This window comes from Talpa occidentalis, unplaced genomic scaffold (assembly GCF_014898055.3).
Source record: "Talpa occidentalis isolate TD23 unplaced genomic scaffold, MPIMG_talOcc4v2.1 talOcc4.4, whole genome shotgun sequence".
Taxonomy (NCBI): Eukaryota; Metazoa; Chordata; class Mammalia; order Eulipotyphla; family Talpidae; genus Talpa; species Talpa occidentalis.
Window position 1 is genome coordinate 21,245,417 of NW_023604295.1, and position 27,334 is coordinate 21,272,750.

The 27,334-nt window shown below is 33.2% G+C and overlaps 1 protein-coding gene across 1 annotated transcript in view; it reads left to right on the top strand.

The window, feature by feature from the left end:
- ECT2 (epithelial cell transforming 2) overlaps nt 1-27,045 on the top strand; it is a 61,578-nt gene extending 34,533 nt beyond the window's left edge. The window contains 9 exon segments of the mRNA XM_037525114.1: nt 2,128-2,209; nt 7,744-7,822; nt 7,993-8,112; nt 11,054-11,192; nt 12,444-12,598; nt 23,631-23,738; nt 24,649-24,795; nt 26,784-26,960; nt 26,962-27,045. Coding sequence (XP_037381011.1) covers nt 2,128-2,209; nt 7,744-7,822; nt 7,993-8,112; nt 11,054-11,192; nt 12,444-12,598; nt 23,631-23,738; nt 24,649-24,795; nt 26,784-26,960; nt 26,962-27,006 — 1,052 coding nt within the window. The 3' untranslated portion in view covers nt 27,007-27,045.
- The last annotated feature ends 289 nt before the right edge of the window (nt 27,046-27,334 follow it).

The window sequence follows — 27,334 nt, forward strand, 5'->3', positions numbered from 1 at the left end:
TTTGAAATTAAGTATGAAAATTAAAAATTATGTAAACAGGAACAATGTAGTAGTAATAAAGCATTTTGATCCTGTACCTTTAATTTTAACTGCAGTAGTATATATAGCAAATAAGGAGGCTAATTTTGTAACTGTTAGAGATCTGTTGTTTTCTTTAAAATATTTTGGTTAATGTATGAATTACAGTACTAACTTAAAAATGTGATTATTCTTAAGGTTATCTAATGGATTTTAGAATTATTACCTTATAAATTGATTTCTCATCTTTAAAAGCTATGCTGTTTTACAGATTTAAAGAGAATATATAAACAAAGAAACCTTTATTTCTTTTTTACCATTGTAGCTTATTTTTTCTTAAATTGCTGTTCATTTTTGTATAGACATTTGATTTCTCCCCTCAGGTGTAATCTCCATAAAACTCCCACCCATTATATCACCTGTGAACTGACACCATAGTTCCTTGTGCTCTTCTCTCCTGTTTTGACCCCTTTTTGTCTCCCTCACCTGCTATTTGTCTCAGATTTATAATTTGCTAATAGTTTTGTCTTTTTTTTTTTTTTTCCTGACCCCTTGTTCGGTTTCCCTATATTCCTCCTGTAAGTGAAACCATTCAATATTTTTCTTCTTCCTTATTACTTATTTCACTGGGCATAATCCCTTCTAGCTCCATCCATATTGCTGCAAATGACATGAGTTTATCTTTTTTGATTGCTGGGTAGTATTCCACTGTGTATATATACCACACCTTTTTTAAAAAAAAAAAGATTTATTTATTTATGCATATGAGACCTGGGCTACAGGCCAGAGGTATGGGGTGGGGGGCGATGGTGAGAGAATTAACCAGAGACATTGGGAAACAGAATAGGTGGATTGTTTGAAATACACTCTTGAGAGGCAGCAGCAGGTGAGACAGGAAAGGTCTGCTTCACCATGTGGGTTAGCTCTCTGGCCAGGGATTGAACTTGTGCTGCAGTGGCTTTGGATAGCTTCATAGTGCTGAGACTTAACCCCTTGTGACACCAGGGATGCCCCCTATGCCACATCTTTTCTTTTTTTAATTTATTTTATTTATGCATACAAAAACTAGGGTGTAGGTAAGAGATATGGAGCGGGGAGAGGATTCACCAGAGACAGAGTGGGAGCAGAACAGGTGGCTCTATGGAAATATGCTGCTGAGGGGAGCAGTGGGTAAGACAGGAGAAGTCTGCTGCACCATGTGGGTTAGTTGGTGCAGCAGACCTCTGGGGATCGAACTCATGCCGCAGTGGCGATAGCTTGATAGCACTGAGACTTTAACCCCTGTGCCACCAGGGAGACCCTATACCACATCTTCTTGATCCAGTCATCTAAACAAAGAAATCTTTCAACTTTACAGAGTAGAGTGGGTTTTTCTCCCTTATTATCTTCTTTATCGTTCCATTAAGTACTGGTAGAATTCCATTAAAAAATGTTGCCATGATTAAAATGAATACCATGTATAAGTGTTTGTTCTAGCCTTTGAAAAGATTAGGTGGACATGGTACTAGAGAGCCATTAGGTGGACTATGGCATAGAGAACATTATAAAAGAACCTGGAGAAGAAGAGTCAGAGTATAAGCATCTCATGAAGTTGTACCTACACTAAACAAAATCTGCTCTTAAGAGCACTGAATGCTCTCTGTGTTGGAGCCACGGGCTTCAATATAAAATATGACATACCTGATTTTTCAGCTGTTTGAGGATCATGTATTTTCATTCAACATATATAGAATGTGAGGAGTCTGTAAGTTTCCACACTTTACTGGAAGAAAATTAGAACAGTCATGTAAGAAAACCTGTGTATTTTATATATATATATATAAAATATATATTACACATAGTATATATATGTTTCATGTTCTGAAATTACATATATATTCTGAAAATTTAGTCATAAATGATGTGGAAACATTAACAAATGTGTTAGGACAGAATTACTAAGGGAACAATGAATAAAATTTGCTTAAATGTTAGATACTATCTTTGAAAATTAATCAGCCTGTATCTGTCAAAATGGACAGCATTTTCTGCTTTTGTTTTATTTTTAAGTCTTAGATGGAAAACTACTGAATTTCTTGTAATCATGGAAAGAACGTTTTATCATTACAGATCTTAAGAAGCATACAGCTGAAGAAAATCCTGACAAATGTACTTTAGAAAAAGCTATTGAATCACTAAAGGAGGTCATGACGTAAGTGAATTATTTCAATATTTACTATTCTAAGATTTAGAATGGAATTGATAGCCATAAATGGAAAGAAAAATATCAGTAGCAAATTTTTGTAAGATAATACTGAAATTATTTTTCTAATAGTGTAGCTATTAAAATAAGAGAAGTATTTTAAGAAAACATTAATCAAAAATAGCTGCAAATATTAAACTATGATGCATAGAGACTAAAATGATTTAAAAAATCTGAATATATTATAGATGCACTAATAAATATTCAGAACTTCCACCCCTAACCCCCTGTTCATGTAAGCAATTCAAATATAACTTGGGATTTTGGCCACGGTAAAATGAAAAGCTTTATAGTATTTTTTTACTTTTTTTTCAAAAAAAAATTTTTATTTATTTATTTATGCATACAAGAACTAAGGTACAGGCCAGAGGTGCAAGGGGTGAGAGGATTCACCAGAGACAGAGTGGGTAACAGAACAGGCTAATTGACTGAAATACACTGCTGAGGGGAGCAGTGGGTGAAGCAGGAGGGGTCTGCTGTGCCATGTGGGTAGCTCCCTGGCTGGGGATTGAACTCGTCCTGCAGTGGCTGCGGATAGCTTCATAGTGCTGCAGCTTAGCCCCTTGCACCACCAAGGAGGTCCTACTTTTTATTTCTTACCTTGAATTTTATGAAATTAAACTTAAGAGATTAGTTGGAGATGTATTAAATTTATAAACTCCATGAAACTAATATGGGAAGTTTGATTATTAAATTTAGGCTACCTACTAGCCATCTAAAACATAGTTCTGGTCAGAAATGATCTCTTTAACTATTATGAACAGAAGTGAAAACTCACTATTGGTTGGTTTGGGCTTTGGCGGTCACTTTAAGTCTTAGGACTTCACGTATTAACGTTCAATAGATTTAATTAGGTGATTTCTGAAATTCTATAGGTGCTTATTTTATATGAAATCAAGTTTTTCAAAGTACTTGTAGAAAAGCAGACAATCTTTTAGAAACTTGACTAACTCTAGTGAGAGAAGGTCCAGCACTAAACTAAATGCTTAAGTAGTAAATACCAGCTTCTGTTGGCTTCTGGAAAGTTGGATATTTTGTTTTTTGAACGTATCTTGAATGTTTATCATCCAACCTTCATTTTGATTTGTTATTTTGGGACCAGGACAATAGTTTTCCTCAACACTTTATATTTTAACATACCGTGACACCTTATTTACTTTGATCCTTTCAACAAACTATGAAGCAGTCAGTGTTAACATATTTTCACAAAAGAGAAAAGCAGAGAGGATGTACTTGTCCTATTTACCTGTTTAGTGTGTAGAATACCACTATGGAGTTGATGTTTTTTATTTATGTGTTAACATTTTGGTAAGCAAAATTTATATAGTAATCTTAAGTAGGGAATAGGTTAGTCATTTGACTTACAATAGTGTATAGCTAGGTGTTATAGGGTTAATGAGCTAAATTGGTAAAATAATTGGTATTATTATGTCTTTCACTCCCCACCCCCCAAGATCTAAACTTTCTGAGAATTTTCGTATCTTGCTAATAATCCTTGCTCATAGATTCTCAATAAATGTTGCATGATAGGAGCTACTATTTTAATGTTGAATTGGGTGCTAATTTATAAACCTTACAGAATTTCACCAGTTCTCAATTGAGATTCTTGAACTTTTAGCTTAGAGGTTAAATGCTTATTATGGTTAATTGAAGCAACCGTAGTCTGTCAGGTAAAGGAGATAATGAGAAACCACCAATTAACTAGTCCTTGCTATTTAAGCAAACCAAGAAACCTAAAATCGGAGCGCTACTTTAGTTACACATACTTAGCTTATCAACATTAATTTGTCGCAGACAATGTAGTAAGAGCCTCACTGTGCATGTTTGCGTGTGCATGTGTTTACACATTTAAAATAGTTTAATTTTTACATACACACACTCCTATAAAACCATCACCACTCAAGATAAAGAACATTTCTTTCCCCTTCAAAAGTTCACTTTTGCCTTTTGGTAATCTTTTTTTCCTACCTCTCCCTGTCTCACCTATCTCAGGGCAATAAATGCTCTTCTTTATAGTACTATAACTTGCAAATTGTAGCATTTTATCTAAATGGACTCAGAATTTTCTCTTTTGTCTAGGAGTTTTTACTCAGCACAATTATTTTGTGATTTGTCCTTGTTTCTAATGCCAATAGTTCATTCCCATTGTTTTCATTTGTTTGGTTATACCACCATTTATTTACCCTTCATATGTTGCTATACATTTTGAATGTTTCCAGTTTTGCAAAGAGAAACTGCTTACAAATAAAGCTGCACTCATAGCGTATGTTTTCATTTCTGTTGGATGAATTCCTAGGAATACTAATGATTAGGGTCTCATTGTAGGCATAAGTATGACTTTGTAAAAAAATTGCCAAGCTATTTCCAAAGTGGTTATACTATTTTACATTACCACCAAAAGTGAATATAGTCCATGTCCTTATCAACTCTTAATATGGTCAGTTATTTTAATTTGTGACTAATAGATGTGTAGTGGCATCTCATTGTTTTGACTTACATTTTCCCCAGTAACAAAGGATGGTGAGCATTTTCCTCCTGTGCTTATTTGCCATCCATATTTTCTTTAGCAATATACCTCTTCAAAGTTTTTGTCATTTTTTTAATTTTTTTTTCTGACAACTCCAAGTTTATTTATTTTTTTATTTTACATTCCTTTTTTATTTTTATTTTCCCACAATATAGGGTTTCTTCCCTCAGTGTGGTCATCATAGTTTCCCCACTTCTAAAGCACCCATTGTATTCCACCATAGTCCATTGTGCTCTTCTCCACCCATGTTCTCCTCTCTCTCCCTCCTTCCTGAATGCCTCAAATCTATGGTCTGCTGCAAGAGCCATCTTAAAGTTTGTCTTTGAGCCTTTGTTTGGTTTCTTGTATTCCACATATAAGTGAATCCCTCTGTATCTTTCTCCTTCTGACTTCCTTCACTTAGAACAATCTCTTCCAGCTCCATCCATGCTATAGCAAATGGCATGAGTTTATCTTTTTTGATCAATAAGTAGTAGTCCATTGATAATTCTTTGTATATTCTGATTGAAAAGATTTTCACCAGTATGTGACTATGTGACTCGCAAATATTTTCTTGTAGTCTGTGACTTGCTTTTCTTTAACGGTTTCAAATAGCAGGAGCTGTAGGTTTTTATGAAGTCCAACTTATCAGTGTTGTTTCAAATTCTTAATCTAATTGTCCTGGCTAGACTCTAGTACTGTGTTAAATAGAAATGTAACAACAGATACCTTGACTTCTTACTGATTCTGAGAGGAAAATATTCATTCTTTCACTATTAAGGGTGATGGCAACTGTAGGATTTTTGTAGTTTCCCTTTATTAGGTTGAGGAAGTTCTCATTTTTTTCTTTGTTGAGTATATTTATCATGAAAGGGTATTGGATTTTGTTAAATGCTTACTTAGTCTGTTGAGGTAGTCTTGTGGCTCTTTTCCTTTATTCTATTTATATGTTATATTTCATTAATTGATCTTTGCATTTCAATGCCAGCTTGTATTCTTAGATAAAATCTTATGAGGTCATGGTATATAATCCTTATTATATGTTGCTGAATTCAGATTTTTGTGTTTATATTCATAAAGGATAGCAATCTATAGTTTTCTTACTTGTTTCATGTTGGGCTGTAGTTCCTCTTTACTTTTGGGGGAGACTGAAGAATTGGTATTAATTCTTCAGTTATTTGGCAGAATTCATCAGTGAATCCATTTGGTCTTGGGTTTTTTGTTGTAAGAAATTTTAAAATTACTAATTAAGTTTATTGTTATAGATGTATTCAGATTATCTTCTTGAATGTCTGTGGTTGGTTTCTTTATCAGAATTTGTGTATTCATTTAAGCTATTTCCTAAGTTGATAAATAGTTGTCTTATAATCCACCTTGCTTCTCTAAGGCCTGTAGTGATTTCCTATCTTTTAATCCTAATTTTAGTAGTTTTGTTGATGGAATAGGCTTGGGTTCTGGTGCTCTCTGTCACAATAAAAAGCTAGTGAGTAGAGACAGGAATTGAATCTATAAGAAGCACATTTATTTAGATGGCTGGCCAGTGATCTGAGAATGGTAGACCTATCACCCTGAAGAAATCATTCTGCCATGGTCATTGATCTGAGAAGACAGTGGGAAGAGAAAGACAAAGACAGAGACTGTTGCGGCATCTCATCTTGAGCTGGCTTTTTATAATGACTTAAAGACATAAACAAGCAGTCCATCAGAACATCCCGGTCACAATTGATGTTTCTGGTATTCACATTCAGCCCCCAGAACTTATTACATCTTCCCGTTTATCTTGACCCTGGTACATCTGATGGCTTCAATATCCAGCACTCATTCAGGCATCATGGGGCAGGAATCTTAGTTCAACAAGTAGTTTTTAAAAAAAAAAAAATTATTATTGGTCCTCCCCGGTGGCGCAGCCGTTGAGCGCTGGGTTGCGAAGCTGCCCGCAGCCTCTGCAGCACTGGTTCAATCCCCGGCTGCTCCCCCGGCCACCGAAGCAGAGTCCCACATGGCGCCCAGACCTCTGCTGCCGCCCGCTGCTCCCCTCAGCAGTGTACTTCGGTCCTTCTGCCGGCTCTGCTCCCCGCTCTGGCTCTGGTGAATTCTCTCACCCTCCCGCGCTTCTGACTGTACCCAGTGCATGTATAAATAAATTAAATCTTAAAAAAACAAAAAAAAAGAATAGTACTGGAAAAATGATATTTAAAAAAACAAAACAAAACAGATTATTAGTCATATAATGTGTATATGCAACCTATACTATGTAAGTGCAGATTTCTATACTAGGTGTGGTGCCTTTCCTTTCCTCCCTAGGCCCTATCAATTTTAGCTTTCTTCCTCTCTTTGTCAGCCTACCTAAAGTTTGTCAGCTTTATTGATCTTTTCAGGGAACCACCTTTTGGCATTGTCACTTTTCCTCCATTATTTTTATATCCTCATTAATTTCCAATCTAATCTTTATGATTTCCTTCTATTTATTTTACATTTAGTTATTTTGTGTCTTAAAATAGAAGGCTAGGTTATTGTGTTGAGATCTTTTTCTTGTTATATGCATTTATAATTATAAATGTCCCTAAATGATACTTAGGTTACATTGTTTCTTTATATTTTGATGTTTTTTTTTTTTTCAAGCAGAAGGATATTTCCTTCTTACTCCATTTTGTCTGTGTGCATTAGACTTAGTTTTTGTTTCAATGAAATGATTAAACATAGGACTTGGGAACAACTTGCATAAAACCTCAATTGACTTAGAATTTCTCTCAACCTGGTTTGTACATGTTTATTTTAGAAAGGGTATAACAAATGTAATAAAACATACTTTAATGAAACATTCTATAGATATTTTTAATGTACTGGGATACTTTTAGAGAATATTTTAACTGATTCAATTATCAAAAGTAACAGATTCACATGGAAGGACTTTTGTGACAAGCGATTTAGTTTTCATATTCTGTGATGTTTTAAAAATAACCTGATTGATTTTCAGGCATATTAATGAGGATAAAAGAAAAACAGAAGCACAAAAACAAATTTTTGATGTTGTTTATGAAGTTGATGGATGCCCGGTAAGTATACAGTTTTGATGATTGTAAATTTATTTTTTCTTTGTTGTTATTTAGATTCTACAGTTTTAATATGAATAGACTCTTTATATCATTTTCTCTTAGATTATAACTTTTTAAAAATTATAATAACAAAAGTAATCTTTTGTTATTAATATTTTCAATCTACACAGGCTAATCTTTTGTCTTCTCATCGAAGTTTGGTACAAAGAGTTGAAACAATTTCTCTAGGTGAGCACCCCTGTGACAGAGGAGAACAAGTAACTCTCTTTCTCTTCAATGACTGCCTAGAGGTAAAGTTGTACTTAATATAATTAACATTGCTGATTTGTGTGATTTCTTGAATATTTAAAACCAAACTTTGAAGTATAATATACAAGATCAGAGTAAAATGAACTCAGATAATTGCATGTTTTTCATGAACACCAATTGCTAGGGTTTAATACTGTTAATAAGTTTTAAGAAAGCTTAATATTAAAAAGTATGATAAATTTCCATGTCCTTAAATCCAAGTAGAAATGAAAATTTATTTCCATGCAAATCACTGCTTAGCTTAAGAATCTTAGGGAGCTTCTGTCTATATTTATTAAGATTCACAAAATAATTGTGAAGATTTCTTTTTGAAATTTAAGTAGATTTTTCTAGGAAGGAAAAGTCAATGTTTTAATGAAGATAACTTTGATTATTTAATATTATGACTTAAAAGCCTCTGATTCTAACTTAAGTCACTTGATTTTAGAGTGAGTGAGTTAGTATTTAGATGGGGTGCAGAGATTCTAATTCTGAAATTCTCATCTAAGTTAAAAAATTTTCCCCATCTTGTCCCTGTGGACAACTGACATTTTGTGCTTTTTCAACTCTTTTATAAATCTTTTAATAATGTATCTTTAAGCAACTGTAAACAGTCTAATTGGGGGTGTAAAGGAATATATTTTCCTTCATCTCAGGAGAGAGAGGTGTTCATTTTGCTAAGACAGACATTAGCCAGAAGACTCACTTGATATTCCATAGCTTTTTGTTGGTTTCTTTAAAGTGATTCGATGTGTTACCTTTTTCTTTCATCCTTTTCTACTTTTCTTGAAGTTCTGTTCTCTTTTACCATGTATATTATTAAGATACAAAGGATTCTTAGAGAACAAGCCATTTACAATAGTAGGTGTAATAAAATACCAGAATTACTTGCATTAAATGCAGAGGTTTGTTTTTATGAGATTAATGAAAAGTGATATTTTTATTTAATCATTAATATCACAAAACACAAAAGTGAAAATACTATATCAGTTGATCATACCCTGAACTGAGAAAGCCATAAAAAGTTATGAGGCATATAATTTTGAACTACTTGTCTCTCCATAACAACTTTAGCCTTCTCTGTCTTTGAAAACAGAGGCAAGGTGGAGTCAGTTCTCAGTCATTTTATCTGAATTTGCATTATCATGGGGTTTTACTGTACTTGGTTATTCAGTACTTATTTGTTTGCTTTTTTTTTTCTTTTAGGTTTTTTTTCCTCTTGAAATCCCTAAGACAGCTCCATCTGATAGATTGGGGGTTTTCTGTACTTCCTTGCTAATCTGTTCTGGTTTTTATCTTCTTAATTCTGATGAGAGTTGTGGCTTACTTTATGGTTTTGATCTTATTCCCCCTTCAAATTCTGTGAAGTCTTCTGTAACTGACTTACTGACTTACCTCCACTTTAATTTCTGCCACTGGTCATTCCTTGTAGCTTCCAAATCTATTATGTGATACCCTGGACTCTCCTTTGCTGTCCTGAGTTTGGTCACCTTTTGTTGTACTCTCTTGGCTTTCCCTAGTCTCAGAATCACATTAATTGAAGTGGCTCTATTTCTAAAAATAGCTTTGTACCTCCAGATTAATAATCCTAAACTCTTACTGTAACTTGTTTGTATTTAAAAAAAAAATATTTGGAATGAGGAATATAGTAAAAGAAACATTTTAAGATAGGTAATATTTATAGTGACTTCTCTTAAATTTGATAAGTGATTTTTTTACTGAAATTAAACTAAGGATTTAAGGATATATTTTTCTTTTTATATCTTCTCTGTGTTTTACCTTGATGTATTAGCATTTATGTTATCAATATTAACACCAGTTTCCTTTTTAAAATGAACTTTAATTCATTTATATTGCATAGGAAATTAATTTTAAAGTATATTTCAGGTATTACAGTAGAAACATTTAACAAAGAGCTCTTGCTTAGTTTCATTATACTAATGTAAATGAACGCTTCATATTTGATCGTTCGCATAGGTCTGTGTCATATTTCTGCTTCAGTGTGAATATGATACTAATTGCCCTCTGATCTTTTCTCATTAGCCAACACCAGGTAGTACATTTTCCAGCCATACTTTGTCATATTCATGATGTAACCAATCAATATCAATTCATTAAGTAACTTAATCTAATTCATTTTGTGTTAATGTCTTTCAGTTGATAATTATAAACACAAAAAAGATGTTCTTTTGAAAAGACTAAAGTGGTATCCTAGGCTTTCATGGAAATGAAAACAATATATTTAAAAGATTAAAATTCACAGAACTCAAGTATATCATGAATTGTAAAAGTGCTGTTTTGTTCCTTTCTTTTCCATTGTTAATTTACCTATTGTCTTTTGCATGAGTTCCCAGTTTAGATATAGTTATATGCTGACAGCACCTAGAGTTTATAATTTGCACTATTTGTTTAATCTGTTATTTAGTTCTTTAATCTTCCTCATTCTTAATAATCTTTAAATATGAGAGCCAGAATTATTTCTGTGAGTCACTCCTTAATCCTCAGTGCCTTCCTTACCCAAGAGCTGAGATAATTGTGAGTTCTGCTCTTGAACTGATATCTGTTATCTTGAATACAAGATATGTTATCTTGAATACAAGACAGATTCCAAAGCAACTTTCCTTTCCTGAATTCAAGATTTCTCTGTCCTTTGATCCCATTACTTAGCACGTTCACACCTCTAGGACCTTTTGCATAGACTCTATCCCTTGGCTCATTTCCTGACTTGAGTTCTACACATATAAATAGGAGCAATTTTGATTACATGTAAAAATTTGTCACATACTAACTTTGCTTTTTATCACAGTAATTCTGGAATGGCTAACGGTCAAATGAGCTGCATGTGACCTCTTAGAGATTTATGCGACTAGTGCCATTTCTTAAGTATTTTGTCATTATTCATATTCATATTACTAACTGACTTTTTTTCCTCTCTATAATCAGATAGCAAGAAAACGACACAAGGTTATTGGTACTTTTAGGAGTCCTCATGGCCATACCCGACCTCCGGCTTCTCTTAAACATATTCACCTAATGCCTCTTTCTCAAATTAAGAAGGTGCTGGACATAAGGGAGACAGAAGGTATGCCCATTGAATGAACTGTTGGCTAAATAAAAATTGTTTTAGTTTATTATAGATTTGATTTACTCCCTTATGTTTTTTTGTTTGTTTTTGTTTTTAACTGGTAGATTGTCTTTACTTTAGTTTTGGTTAGTTCTGGTAAAGTCATTGTTCTTATACTTTTATTCCTTGTCTAGGAACTGGCTTGATTTTTCAATTTTTCAAATGAAAATGCTGTAGGATATTTTTATCCTTTAAGAAGTTTCAAAGAGTTTAAATGTATACCAGTCAAAATAGTAGCCTAGCCTGACCTCCCACAATATAGCTGATTTTTATTCCTTTAGCATTTAAAAGAAATATATTACCTGTGTTCCACATTGTATACCTTACCTGTTACCAATGGTTGAACAACTAGGATAGGGCCAGCAGTAGATGTGCATGACTAAAATATACCTAAAATTACTATGTAGACTTGACAGGGTTAAAGGTATATAAAGGAAAACTTTGACCCTCAAATGTGCCAGTGCTCTCTGAAGCCCTGAAATTGCCAAGTTTGTTCTACCCACCACAGTATCATCTGTTGAATATGTGCCTAGTAATGGGTGTGTATGGCCATATTTTGGTATTAGACTTATGTTTTATAATGTAATCTTGTTTGATTACTGAGCCCATTCTTTAATGATGAAAGACTTTTAATTTGTTAGGAAAAATTAAAGAAAACTTGAATTGCAACTTAGACTGCTATCTTTACTCATCAAGTTCTGGATTTATTAAGGGTTATATAGTGTATTTAAATCATCTCCAGGTTTTGAGATTGATTATGGAAACTTGATTAAAATAGATTCTGTTTTAACATCTCGGTCACAAGACATCTTGTACCAACTTTAATATTTTAACATTTTATTTCTTTGAACTTGATTTGAGTTATTGAATTATTATGATAATGACATTTTAAGTTAAAATTTAAGTTCTGGAATTGTAAAAAAATAATACACTCTACTTAAAAAAACACTTCATTATAGAAAACATTCAATGCCATGGAAATCATTTTTACTGAATTTCATTAAATTCGTGTGGTATACTTACTATTATAAATCTTTCCAATGTTTCAGCTTTGTATGGTGATGTTCTTTGCCTAATTGAAAATAAAGGGAACAGGAAGAGTGGAGAAGAGATAATTTCATTAGAATTTTGTTGCTCTGTGGGAACTAAACTTGCATAAATCTATCATTTTCCAATGAGTAATACTTGATGATTTTTCTGTAACCCTAGATTGTCATAATGCTTTTGCCTTGCTTGTGAGGCCACCAACAGAGCAGGCAAATGTGCTGCTCAGTTTCCAGATGACATCAGAAGAACTTCCAAAAGAAAACTGGCTAAAAATGCTATGTCGACATGTAGCCAACACCATTTGTAAAGCAGATGCTGTAAGTTCTTAAACTGCTATTATAATGAAATTTTAAACTTCGTGGCAATGCTTTCAGACTAAACCTGTGCATTTCTAGTATGATTTGTTAATTATTGATGTAAGATTTATAATTTTTGTGTGTATAGAGGAAAACTTGTTTAATAAGTTTCTTTGGAAAGCTTTATTTTTTAAAGTCTAGACACATGAAACATTTCTTTGAGTCCCTCGCTTACAGATAGGCCCTCATAACCTTCTAGCTCCTCTGGCTCTGAATCAGTGAGGCTTTTGGGACTTGCAGTGCATTCTGTGATTTTTCATTGGTGCTTTTTGACCTATTTGTAAAATAACAGGTATTGTATTCTGTTCTTTTATCTTATTGAAAGCTATAGGTGAGTTGTAAATTGCTTTCCCTAGCAGATAAATTATCACAAATTGTTGAAGTTGATGAAATCAGATAGTTTATATTATTATTAGATCATAGATGAGCTCTGCACCCCTAAAGAGATAATCTGATACCTTCATCTGTATGTAACAGATAAATGTTTTGATAGATGACCTTTTTTAGTACAGTAGTCCTTTATTATTGAGACTACTTTGGACATTCTTGTAGGAATAAAATGTTTATTTTATCATTGTTAAGTCTGAACTTAAAAAGACTTTCTGTTAAAATTATTGTGGTTTACGAAGGAAATACTTAGTTAGAATCTTCTCCCTAAGTGTTTTGTACCACAAAAAAGGTTTTAGAGGGAAATAAAATGCTAGTGCATTCAACAGAATTCAGACTATAAAAATGTTGAAGACAAGCTTTTGTTATAAAACTTACAAAACTCATAAAGAAGTTTTTTTCATAAGTTTCAGGTATTACATAAAATGGATCCATATATAAAATAGGATGGCCTATTTAGAAATTAATTACCCCTGCATTTATCATGACATCAGATTGGATGGCTAATGCATTCTTTTCCAAATTTATAACCATAGAACTGAAGTATCAATGGTGGATATTTTCTTTCAAACACAATATTACATTAACTAGCCACAAGATTGCCAGTAGTCCTAGAACTGAAATACGAACAACTAATGCAAAAATTTCAGAGGGTAAAATTAGCCACTAGATGGCAGCAAACATTTAACAATATCCCGACTTATACTATCTTATTTATTTATTTTTATTGAAATAACATTAGATGAATTTCAGGTATACATCAGTGTGAATTTACATGTTACGTTCGCTCTCTCTCCATTACACCATTGTCCCTCTACCCGCTTTTGATTTTGACCGTTTTAAACCACACAAAAAATATAAAGTTGTGAAAAAAAAATTTTTTTAAGGATTTATTTATTTATTTATGCAAGCACTGGGTACAGTCAGAAGCGTGGAAGGGTGAGAGAATTCACCAGAGCGGGGAGCAGAACCGGCAGACTGACCAAGTACACTGCTGAGGGAAGCAGCGGGTGCGGCAGGAGAGGTCTGCACGCCATGTGTGACCCTAGCTGGTGGCTGATGATCGAACTGGCGCTGCAGAGGCTGTGGGCAGCTTCGCAGCCCAGCGCTCAACTGCTGCGCCACCAGGGGAGGCCCTGAAAATTTTTTGTTAAATGTTTGTAAATTCAAATATTCAGTGACTTCATTTGAACCCTTTCTCACATTTAAAATAATGCACATGTAAATTATTAAAAATACTGTATTACTCTTACTTGACATTTGCTATGTTGATAATAAAATGTTTATATATATGTGCACCATAACACGCACAGCATACATACACCGAAGACGTAAAAGATATAAAAATCTCTTAAGTCTTATTATATACTTTTTTGGTGCCCTAAATAATTGGAGCTTACTTAAGAGTAAAATAAATACATCTTTTTATTCTGTGGTATTTCATTCCTCATGGCCATTTGTAAATGTCTAAAAAATTAAAGTTACAGAATGAAAGAAAACATAATCTTATCTGACATGTGAAACTAAACCCAAAGTCATAAAGCAGACATTAGAATCCAGGGGTTCTTATTCTTGATTAAACCTTGATAATTACTCCCCAGTACCCCTCATGGATATGATAGCAAATATTATGCTATTTAAAGATCAAAGATTAAATCTCGTGAAAATTTTACCTCATTTTTGTTCTCTTGCTGACATGTAACTTTTGATTGAACAGTCCATATGTTGTCTGAGGTCAGATGAAAGTTTTGATAAAGTCCTGCTACAGATTTATAACTTCTAATATAAAAAGTACAATTTTATTAACAATTTAAGCAATGTTGTTATTCCCTTCCTTTCATTTTGAATAGATTAGAAGTAGCATCTTGATAATGGTCTATATTACAATTAAATACTTTTCCACAGATTTTTTTATATGTATTTCTATTTTTTTGTATTTTTTAATTTCTTTTAATAATCAGACTCATCCTACATCTTGGTCAAATCACTACTGGCTACTTTTGAGTAACAATATTCATTCATAGTTTGTAAACTTATACCTAGAATTTTAAATATATGAGGAATAGACTGAAGATAGAACATGTGTGAGAATTTTGTACTTATGAATCAATAGTATTTATAATGGAGTCAATGGGATTTGTATTTAAAATTATAATTCTGCTGGTTTTAAGTCATACATAGTAAATTGTTTATATGTATTTCTGTTATTGGTATTGCTTTGGCCAAGTCAGAAGCTGTAAACTATTAACTTGATTATAGAGTTTAAAGAAATCATTACTGGGGCATAAGCTAAGGGAGGAGGAGCATAATATCAGACATTATATCTTTTTTATCTGTGAGTTTGGCAACTAGTGAAAAAAGAACCTTTTTTTTTTTTTTTAAGATTCCTTTATACAAGAACCGGAGTACAGGCCAGATATGCGGGAGGGTGAGAGGATTCACCAGAGACAGAGCGGGGAACAGAACAGGTAGACTGACTGAAGTACACTGCTGAGGGGAGCAGCGAGCAAGACAGGGGAGGTCTGCCGCGCCATGTGGGTATCTCCACGGCCGGCAGGGATCTTACCGGCATTGTAGAAGCTGCAGACAACTTCACAGCACTGCGCTCAACTGCCTGCGCACCAGGGAGGCCCTGGAAAAGGAAACTTTAAAGAAAGGTTAGGTAACTCACTTGTAGACGGGCTTACCTGGCTTAAGATGTCAGAAATGATAGAAAATTTCCTGTGAATTAAAACTCATGAGTAGATCTCTGAAATCTGTAGCTGATTTTCCATTACTGGAGAAATTAGTATTCTGTATCTAAATGGCAGAAATCATTACTTTCTAATCTCATTTTTTTGAACAAAACTCGTCTCTTTATTTTATAATTGCCTCCATCAAACCATCTTTGCTTGCAGCCAATCTGTGTCAGTGCCCCTCATCCCCACCCTTTTTTCTCTTATTCCCTCTGGTAACTGTTATCTTTTTTGCTGAGATCAAATTTCTTTTATTGTTTGTGTGTAATTTTTTTTTTTTTTTTAGAATTTGTATTTCGCAGAAGAGTAAAACCATTTGAAATCTTACTTTTTGGGCGATTTCACTCAACCTAATCACATCAAGGTGTATTCATGTTGTACCAAATGCTGTCACTTCATCTTTCTTTACAGCTGGTAATATTCTATTGAATATACGCTCCATAGTTTCTCAATCCATTCATTGAGAGAGATTGTTTGCCCATTTTTTAATTGGATCTTTTGTTACTTTGTTTTGTTGGATTGTGTAAGTACTTTGTAAATTTTGGAAATTAGCCCCTTATCAGGTGTATGGTATGCAAATATTTTTAATAAGTGCTACTGGGAAACATGGATAACAACATGTTAAAAAAAGAATAAAGGAAGATCCATATTTAACACCATACATAAAAAATACACTCAAATTAGATTAAAGATTTGGACAAAACAACCAAAACCACAGAGTGCTTGAAAGAAAATATAGTGGACACACTACAGCACATCTACCACAAATACGTATTTAGGAATATAACCCCAGCAGCAAGGAAAACAAAAACGAAATAAACAAGTGGGACTATATTAAATGGTTGTTCCATTGGTCTGAGTTTCTGTTTTTGTTCCAGTACCATACTATTCTGATTCTGTTGCTGTGTAATATTGTTTGAAGTCAGAAAGAGGGTCTGCCTCCATTTTTTTTCATTTCTCTCAAGATTGCTTGAGCTATTTGGGGCCTTTTGTGGTTCCATATAAAATTGATAATTGTTTTATTTCCTTTAAAAATGTCTTTGGTATTTTCATAGGTATGTGTTAAATTTGTGAACTTTTAGCTAGTATGGCCATTTTAATGATGTTAATTGTTAAATGTTAATGATGTTAATTGTTAATGGGTAGCTTTCCATTTCTTTGTGTCTTCTTTTATTTTCTTTAATAGAGTTTTATAGTTTTCATTATACAAGCCTTCACCAACTTCATTTGATTTATACCCAGGCATTTCATTCTTTTGAGGGTGAGTTTAAATGGAACTGTGTTCCTCAGTTCCCTTTCTTCTGATGCATTGTTCACATATAGAAATGCCACTGATTTTTGTATATTGATTTTGTATTCTGTCACCTGACTGTATTCATTTATTATTTCTAGAAATACTTTTGTAGAATCTTTTGGTTTCTCCAAGTATTTTCTCATGTCATCTGTGAATAGTGGAAGTTCCACTTCTTTCCCAATTTAGATTCCATTTATGTCTTTTTCTTGCCTAATTGCTTCAGCTTTAATTTCCAGGACTATGTTGAATAACAGTGATAATAGTGGACACCCCTGTCTTGTTTGTGATCCTAGTGGAAATGCTTTTAGCTTTTTACTATTGAGTATGATATGGCTGTATGTTTGTCATATATGACTTTTTCAATATTCCATTTATTCCCATTTTGGGGAAGGTTTTTAATCATAAATGGATGTTGGATCATGACATATACATTTTGGCCTCTATTGATAAGATCATGTGATATTTGTCTTCCTTCTGTTGATCTGATGGAAGACATTGCTTGATTTACCTATGTTGAACCAGCCTTGCATCCCTGGGATGAAACCAATTTGATCATGGTGGATGATTCTCTTGATATGTTGCTGTATTCAGTTTGCTGGGATTTTGAGAATTTTTATACCTGTGTTCATCAGAGATAATGGTTTATAATTTTCTCTTTTGTACTGTCTTTGATTATGGGATGAAGGTAATGTAGGATGTATTGGGGAGATTTTCCCCCTCTTCATTGTTTTAGTGTGTAAGACAGGTGTTAGATCTTTATAAATTGGGTAGAATTCACTGGTGAAGCCATCTGGTCCTGGGCTTTTGTTTTTTTATTACCCTTTCAATTTCAGTACTATGATTGGACTATTTAAGCTGGCCATTTCATCCTGGTTCAATCTTGGAAGGTTATATGAGTCTAAGAATTTGTCCATTTCTTCTAAGTTGTCCAATTTGTTTGCATAGAGACTTTCATAATAGGTTCTTAGGATCGTGTGTGCTTCTGCAGTATCTGTTGTAATTTCACTTTTTCCATTTCTGATTCTGTTAATTTGGGTTTTTTCTCTTATTCCAAACATAGCTAATGGCTTGTCAATTTTGTTTATTTTTTTCCAAGTAACCAACTTGGTTTCACTGATCTTTTGGACTGTTTTCTATTTCATTTATTTCTGCTCTTATTTTTATTATTTGTTGCCTTCTACTGTCTTTTGTGTGCTTTTGTTTTTTTCTAGTTTCTTCAACTGCAGAGTTTGATGTTAAATTGGGACCTCTCTTCATTGAGCCAAAGGTTGTTGATAAAAGGTTCTGTTTAATTTCCACATATCCTCTCCTCACCCCCACAGGATTCCTTTTATGGTTAATTTCTGGTTTCATAGCATTATCTGTGAAGATACTTGATATAATTTTTATTTTCTTGTAATTTCTAAGACTTGTTTTATGTCCTAATATATGAGCTATTCTTGAAAATGTTCCATGTGCACTGGAGAAGAAAGTGTATTCATTGCTTTTAGGATGGAAAATGCTATAAATGTCCATTAAGTTCATCTTAATCTATACTTTACTAAGACCTTTATTTCTTTGTTAATATTCTGTCTGTATGATCTATCCATTTGTGTCATTGATGTGTTGAAATCTCTGACAATTATATTTTTGTTTATATATTGTTTTATGTCTATTTATAGTTGCTTCACGTAACTGTGCTCCTATATTTGGAGCGTAAATAGTAATATGAATTATATCTTGGTGAGATGTTCCTTGATCATTATATAGAGTCCATCTTTGTCTTTGATTACCCTTATTAGTTGAAAGTCTAGCTTATTGGATATAAGAATAGCAATTCCTGATTTACTCTCTGAGTTATTAGCAGGTATGACCTTATTCCAGCCTGTTATTTTTAATTTGTTTTTATCTTTCAATTTTAAGTGTGTATCATGTAAACAAAGTTTTGATGGCTGGAATTTTTTCACCCACATTGTTATCCTGTGTCTTTTTACTGATGAATTCAGACCATTCACATTTTGAGTGATTATTGATATAAGCTGTTTATTTTCAGTAATTTTATTTTTGATTGTTTTATTTTTCTGTTGTTTTGTTTTCACTTTGCTTCTACTCTTTCTGGATGGCTTCCTTAGTTTTTGTTAATTTCTTTGCTGCTTCATCTGCAGGCATCTATTTTGGATTTTGGGTAGTGGTTGCCATACAGGTTTTACTTGAATTTCTGTTTTCTTAGGTTCTTTATAAAGAGCTGGTGTCTGCTCTCCAACATTTAACCATACTCTTTCTACCTCTTCCTTAGTATTTTGTGGTGTTAATTCATTCATATACTATACACATATATATAAACACATACACATTTATATATAAAACTACGTGTTTTTATAGTTACAATGATCAGAACACTTATTGCACTGATATATGTATAAATAAAAATGTGTGTATATACATTTATACATTTTACATCTAAATTTTTTCCCCCAGGAATAAGATTATTGATACTTAGTTTTATATTTGTGCTATGATTTTTATTCTAAATTGAATAATAATATTTGTACTTAGAAAAACAAATTATATACCCTGTCCCCACTAGTCTTTAGTTATGCTATGTTAATACGTCATAGTAATTTTTAAAATTTTTTTTTACTTCATAACAATTTTTCCAGAAATAAGTACAGACATGTGAGCTTTCTTACTAGATTTACTTGTATGTGTATGTATGTGTGTATACACACACACACACATATAATGCTACTAGAAATGAAGTATTTTTACTAAGTTTTCTAAGTAATTTCATATATAGGTAAATCTTTGATAGGTGTGTGTTAATTTTGTAGCCAGTTACTCTTTTTCTTTAAGATTTATTTTTATTTATTTATGCATGCATGCAAGAACTGGGGTATAGGCCACAGGTGTGGGGGGTGCGAGAATTCACCAGAAACAGAGTGTGGCGAAAAACAGGCAGATCTACTGAAGTACACTGCTGAGGCGAGTGCAGCCAAGACAGAGTTCTGCCGTGCCATGTGGGTTAGCTCCTTGGCTGGGGATTGAACTCATGCTTCAGTGGATGGCGATAGCTTGATAGTGCTGAGACTTAACCGCTTGCGCCACTAGGAGGCCCTGTAGCCAGTTACTTTTAATTGTCATGTTGCTTCTAATTGTTTTCCATCAAATTTCATTGGATTTTTTAGTATTTAAAAAATGCCTTAAACAGACCAATTCAGAATGAACATTGATAAATGACTTGGTAATTTAAAAACAAAACATAGTGAAGGAAAATATATTTAAATGTCAATATAACTTTTTTAAAAACTTACCTCTATATCTAGGAATGTAAAGTTCCTATCAAATACTAGGTTTTCAATATGTATATTTGTTGATAGAATGAAATAAAAATTGCAGTGAAATTAAAATTGAAAATGGAATGAAATTAAGTTCATAAAACTGAAGTTGCACCTCTGCTTAGTTTATGTTGCCATATGTACAGCAGTTTGAGAAATGTCATCCTTCTACTATGAAATGTAAGAATTCTCCATAATGTATATCTTGCAAATGTTAGTGAATGGGGATGCAGGGAAACTCAGGATAGGCAGACCTTCTTCATAGACCAGACTGCTTTGTTTCACATGGATCTTCAGGTGTTAACTGGTCAGAGCTATTTTACAAATGATTAAGTAATTGACAAGAACCATTGATAACTATTAGAATTCATAACAGAGTTTTGTTAAGTAGCCAAATAAAATAGAAATTTACACATTTATTATTATTGATTTTTCTCTACTCTTGCAGTACCAGCTAAAATGTATAGAAAATGAAGACCTCTTTTCCAAAAAATTTGGTATCCATTTAGGGAATTTTAGTATAAATCTAGGGACAGCCAAATAAGAAACATGAAACATTTTAAGAAAGTTATAGTACCGGGCCTCCCCGGTGGTGCAGCGGTTGAGTGCTGGGCTGCAAAGCTGCCTGCAGCCTCTGCAGCACTGGTTCAATCCCCAGCTGCCGGCAAGGGTCCCACATGGCATGCAGACCTATCCTGCCGTGCCCGCTGCTCCCCGCTCTGACTCTGGTTAATTCTCTCACCCTCCTGCACTTCTGACTGTACCCAGTGCTTGTATAAATAAATTAATAAATCTTTTTTAAAAAAAATTATAGTACCTTATAGAGATACTCATGATATTCTGAATGAGAATGCTGGTTAGCATAAAGACGGCCAATTCATTTGCAGTTTCTTATAAAATTGTATAAGGAATTTATGAAATTTCACAGAATGTTTACAAAGATGTTTTTTAAAGAAAGAACAACAATAAAAGTTAAATAGCAAACTTCTCTCATAATTCATACAATATATTAAATTGTATTTTTATAGTTATAATGATCAGAACATTACTACACTGATTTAGAAATTTATAGGTGGATCATCTAAGGATAGATGTCCTTAAAATAAGATTTTTGAAAGGTAAATATAGAATCTTAATGATTTAGTAAGTTCTTAACATATGATGCTAAAATGGTTAAGTACTTAGAGAAAGTTAGGCATATATGCTATATTCTAGCCTTATATCCACCTAAGTTATATAGTCAAGAGAGTGAAAAATGAAAAATTAAATCCATTTCAAAAATCCTTAAGTAAATATTGTGGGAAATGTTAAATCTGGTTGTTTGTTGTTACTTTTTAGGATTTTTTTCTATATAGTTTGGAAATTAATGCTTTATCAGATATTTTTTTCAAGTATTTTCTCTTTTTGCTCTAGTAGTGTCTTTTGCATAGAAATTTTAAATTTTCATGAAGTCCAACTTGTCTATTTGTTGCTCTGCCTTTGGCATCATATCCAAGCAATTACTACTAAATCTAATGTGAAGCTTTTACCCTATTTTTTTTAAGAGTGTTATCGTTTTGACTCACTCAGTTCTTTGATCCATTTTATTGCATTAATTTTTGTGTATGGTATAACATAAGGGTCAAATTCATCATTTTACTTGTGAACATCTTATTTTCCAGTACCATTTATTGAAAAACTGTCCTTTCTCTGTAGAGAAGGTTTGCTACCCATGTCAAAGCATTTGACCTTATGTAAAGATTTATTTCTAGGCTCCCCATTCTATTCCATTCCATTCTATCCCTTTATGCTTGTACCACACTGTTTTGATTGCTGAACTTTTTCTTTGTAGTAAGTTTTGAAACCAGGAAGTATGGGACTTTGAACTTTCTTTTTCTCTTTGGCTATTTGCTGTCTCTTGAGATTCTATATGAATTTTAGAATGAATTTTTATGCAAAAAAAAATCATTGAGACTTTGGTTGGGATTTAATTGATTATGTGGATTGCTCTGTATAGTATTTACATTTTTTTTTTAAGATTTATTTATTTATGCAAACAAGAGCTGGGGTACAGCCAGAGGTATGTGGGTTGAGAGCATTCACCAAAGACAGAGTGGGGAACCGAACAGGCAGATTGACCAAAGTACACTGCTGAGGGAAGCAGCGGGCGAGTCAGGAGAGGTCTGCTGCATCATGTGGGTTGCTCCCTGGCTGGCTGGGGATCGAACTCATGCTGTAGAGGCTACAAATAGCTTTATAGGTTGCATCTTAACCCCTTGCACCACCAGGGAGGCCCTGTATAGTATTTACATCTTAACAGTATAAAATCTTCTAGTTCATTAACATGGCTTTTTCCATTTATTTGTATTTTCAATTTCTTCCAGTAAAGCATTTTGTAGTTACAAGTCATCTCCTTGATTAAATTTATTCCTGGGTAGTAGTTTATTTTGACACTATTGAAATAGTTTATTAATAACAGTAAAGTGAAAGTACTGTAAATGCTCAAAAATAATGTCATGTTCAAATTAATTGTAGTATAAACAGAAGAGACTTATTTGCTGTTCATTAAGAGTAATTTCTTTCAGTACTTAATGAGATTACCCATAGTATATGCTAATTGAAAACCTTAAGATAAAAAATTGAATAGTATGACTACAATTATTGTTCTAATAAAACTTTATGCATGTTGGAAAATATCAAGAAATATACCAATGTAAATGGTAAATGGTTGGTAGAGTTGTCTGTGATTTAAATTTTTCTTCCAAACTTTCATAATGAGTGTGATTTTAAATTAGAAAAAAGTAGTAGCATTGTTTTTAAAAGATACTGATGAGGATAAGTACTGTTATCTTTTTGGGATTAGATAACCAACTATGAGTCATTTAGCAAGTTGATCAAGTGGAGAAGGTCTGTAACAGGTAGGTGGATTTTGTGGTTATAATGAAATAAGAGAAACTTTAGAAAAACCAAGACTATCCAAGTCAGTCATGAAAACTCAAAGCAAGCATTGGTAATTGTAGGGTGTTCGTACGATTTTATACTGAGGTTTTTTTCTGATTGCTTTAATGTCCATGGTACTTGTGATGAATTTTTCACTTGAGTGCTTATTTTACACTATCCTTAAATTAGATTTCAAAGTAGAAATTATATCAACCACATCAAAAATTGTGAGTAGCTTCATTTATAAATACCATATTTGTATAAATGCTTAAGGATTTGATTTTAGAAACAGTTGTGTGCTTTTATTTATTTAAAAATAATTGAAATGTGTTGTTTTTCAATAGGAGAATCTTATTTACTCTGCTGACCCAGAATCCTTTGAAGTAAATACGAAAGACATGGACAGTACATTGAGTAGAGCATCTAGAGCAATAAAAAAGACTTCCAAAAAAGTAAGTTTTAGTGAAATTATTTAACATTATCTTCAAGTTGTATTTCTCACAGTATGTTAAAAGAAATATTGCCATAGATATCATTATAAGGATAATGTGAAATAAAACTTTTATTTGATTCTAGAAAATAGCCTACAGATTTAATAGCTCTTATTCAGTGAATTTTTTGGCACAGAAATCATAACACCTTGTTATCCCTCCCATTCTCATAACAGTGATAATTCTGTGAACTCTATTTCTCTAGAAATGCCATGATGGTTGTTAGATACAAATGTGTGTGTATCATTTTAAATATTGCTCAGGTATTTTTCAGCAAAAGGCAGGAGACCTGGGATCTATTCCTCACCCATGTTTCAATCTCTTAATAATGAAGATAACTTCCCTACTTACCTTGTCAGACTTGTTGAAGACTACATTAGAATGATGGTAATAGGCTTTTTTTTTTTTTTTTAACAAATAGAAGTAGAACTTTTACATTCCAGGGTAAATATGTAGTCATAGTCTATTGTTAGATTTACAAGGTTTGTTTTGTTTTGCCTTGAGGGAAAATTGTCTTTATATCCCCTGGCATTTAACATGTGTGAAGTATCATAGAGAAACATGTTAAATGATGATACAAATGAACCTGTTACTTTGGTTAAAGATAACCCAACTGAATTGTTAGTATTATCAGACAAGAACCTGGGTTTTCTCCCACTTTCTCTGCCATTGAACTGTGGGACTCTCTGAAACACGATGGAATAGTCTACAGTATACTGCTTTCTCACCGCTTTGTTTAAAGAGATTCAAATTCTGCTATATACTATTTGTATAAACGCTTTCAATGTGTATTTACCTTTATATATAATCTTTTTTTAATCTGTTAAATTAGATTTGTCTTGGTTTAACTTTAAGTCTTTTTTAACTCTAGGTTACAAGAGCATTCTCTTTCTCCAAAACACCAAAAAGAGCTCTACGGAGGGCTCTTATGACATCCCAAAGCTCAGTGGAGGGAAGAAGTCCTCTCAGCAATGACAAGCATGTAATGAGTCGTTTGTCTAGCACATCATCATTAGCAGTAAGTGACTTTGATTTCATGGGATAAATGACTTATTCACATTTATGGAGTTGGTGGAATTTTTTTTGACTTTTTAAAGATGGTAATCTCGTTATCTTTATTTTTTGGGTGTGTCTAAACTTCTAACCTCTTCATTGGACAAAAGCAACTGAGAAAATCTAATTTTATTGATTAGCAATAATTCAGTGTGTGGTTATTGGAAATTATATTGGGATTGAGATATGTTCTAAATTCTCTAAGAAACATGTTTCAGTCTGGCTTATCCTTTATTAATGTAAATAGTAGTAGTTCTGTTTATACAGATTGATTCCAATAATATAACAGAGACTAAGTTTTCTTACTTTTTACTGTTTTATAATGTGTACAATATAATCTCTGAACCTGTGAATTTGAGTGGATGATGTGGATTCTTTATTAAAATTTATTTTTTATTTATTTATGCATATAAGAACTGGGATGTAGGCCACAGGTGTGGGGGGTGAGAGGATTCACCAGAGACAGAGTGGTGAGCAGAACAGGCAGATCTACTGAAATACACTGCTGAGGGGAGCTGCGGGCGAGACAGGAAAGGTCTGCTGAGCCACGTGGATAGCTCCCTGGCCAAGGAGCAAACTCTTACCTCAGAGGCTGAGGACAGCTTGATAGTGCTGAGACTTTAACGCCTGCTCCACCAGGGAGGCCTGATGTAGGTTCTTAATTTGTTTGTATGTTTCTTAAAGAATGCAGATTCCCCACAGTGTCAGAATTATAAGGTAATATTAAGGACATTTATAGTATTTATTACTGTCACTAACTATGTGAGTGATGTATCATTTTTTTGTAAAATCATTAACCTAATGTAAAGTTAAGGAAAGTGAGCTTGCTTCTTGGTTGTGTGTCTCTCAACAAGCTTATATTTTCTTCTCTCCATTTTTGTAGATGAGAGAAATGAGTTTAATAGTATTCACCCTATGTTATTGTAAGGACTAAATACAATGATGTTTAAATAAACATACACGGGCCTCCCCTGGTGGTGCAGCGGTTGAGCGCTGGGCTGCGAAGCTGCCCGCAGCCTCTGCAGCACCAGTTCAATCCCCGGCTGCCTGCGAGGGTCCCGCATGGTGCAACAGACCTCTCCTGCCACCTGCTACTCCCCTCAGCAGTGTATTTCGTCAGTCTGCCTGTTCTGTTCCCTGCTCTGGCTCTGTGAATTCTCTCACCTTCCCACACTTCTGACTGTACCCAGTGCTTGTATAAATAAATAAATAAATAACTTTTTTTTTTTTTTAAGTTAGAAAAATAAATAAACATACACATATGATGTAATGTGATTATATGCTCAAAAGCAATTTGAGTATATAACATTTGTACTCAGTGTTCACCTCCTGCCTTTGCTCTATAACTTCTGGCAAGTGTTAAAGATCTCTTTTAATTTTGCCATCTATAACATGAATCTAAAGTGGTAATTGTAAATATTAAGTAAGTTAATGTATTAAAATGCTTACAACAGTTCCTTGCACATAGTGAGTGCTTCAGTGTTTTATAAGTGGTTGCTTTTTATTATATGACACAGAGGCAAGGCATCTAATACTCAATAACTTTTTAAAGTTAATTATTTAATACAACAAAGGGTTGGGGTTAAATCTATGAGTATGTTTATACAAATAATTGATTGAGATTAATCTTAACCAAATGGAAGAGTTGTAGTTAGTTGTAATGTAAAGATATACAAAGAAATCTGATGTATAAAAATTAACTAAATATAATAAGCATCCATTGATTAAAATAAAATTATAAGCTTTTTGAAGGCTGGTATCTCTTGTTTATTTCCTGCATCTGTAGTAATTATTATAACATTGCTTTTCAAATGAAGCCATTTTGGAGTTTTTAGAAAATATATTATTTATGATTTTGTTACTTTTATGTAGACACTATACATAAATAAGTACCTAAAAATCTTTAAGACATTCATGTCCTCTTCTCTCAGTTGCTTATTTCTGTTCTAACAGATTACCCGTTATGTTTCCACAAGCAGTATAATTGGACTTACTAAGCATGTTCATGTCCAGTGCTCAGACTGTACTGGTGGGCGCTCCCGAAACTCCTGGTTTCGATCTATACATCATTCTGCTTCATTTGCTAATTATTCAGAGATACTAGAAGGAAATACTGATTTTTCAAATTTCAAAAAAAGTTCTGTCCAAGTCATCTTTGATATTTGTGAAGAAATAGGAGATGTTCCAACCAGTAATGGAAACAAGCTTCATGACGTTTAATGTGAGCTTATTGGCTGTTTGAAATTTATATTTTTGGAAATAGAAAGTACCCTTTCACCACAGAATCACTTATTAGATTAAGGGGGGGGGTATGGCAGCAGTCACAATTTTATAACTGCTTTGAATTTGCAACTTAAGCCTAATAGTTTCCTTGAAGATTGGCACATAAAAATACTTTTGCAGGGTAATTTGCTCTTAAGTCCAGAAAAATTCAGTCCAAGTGATCATTTTCTTACGTAGGAAAATGATTTTTTTTAGAAATAGTGGTAATTGTCATATAAAGT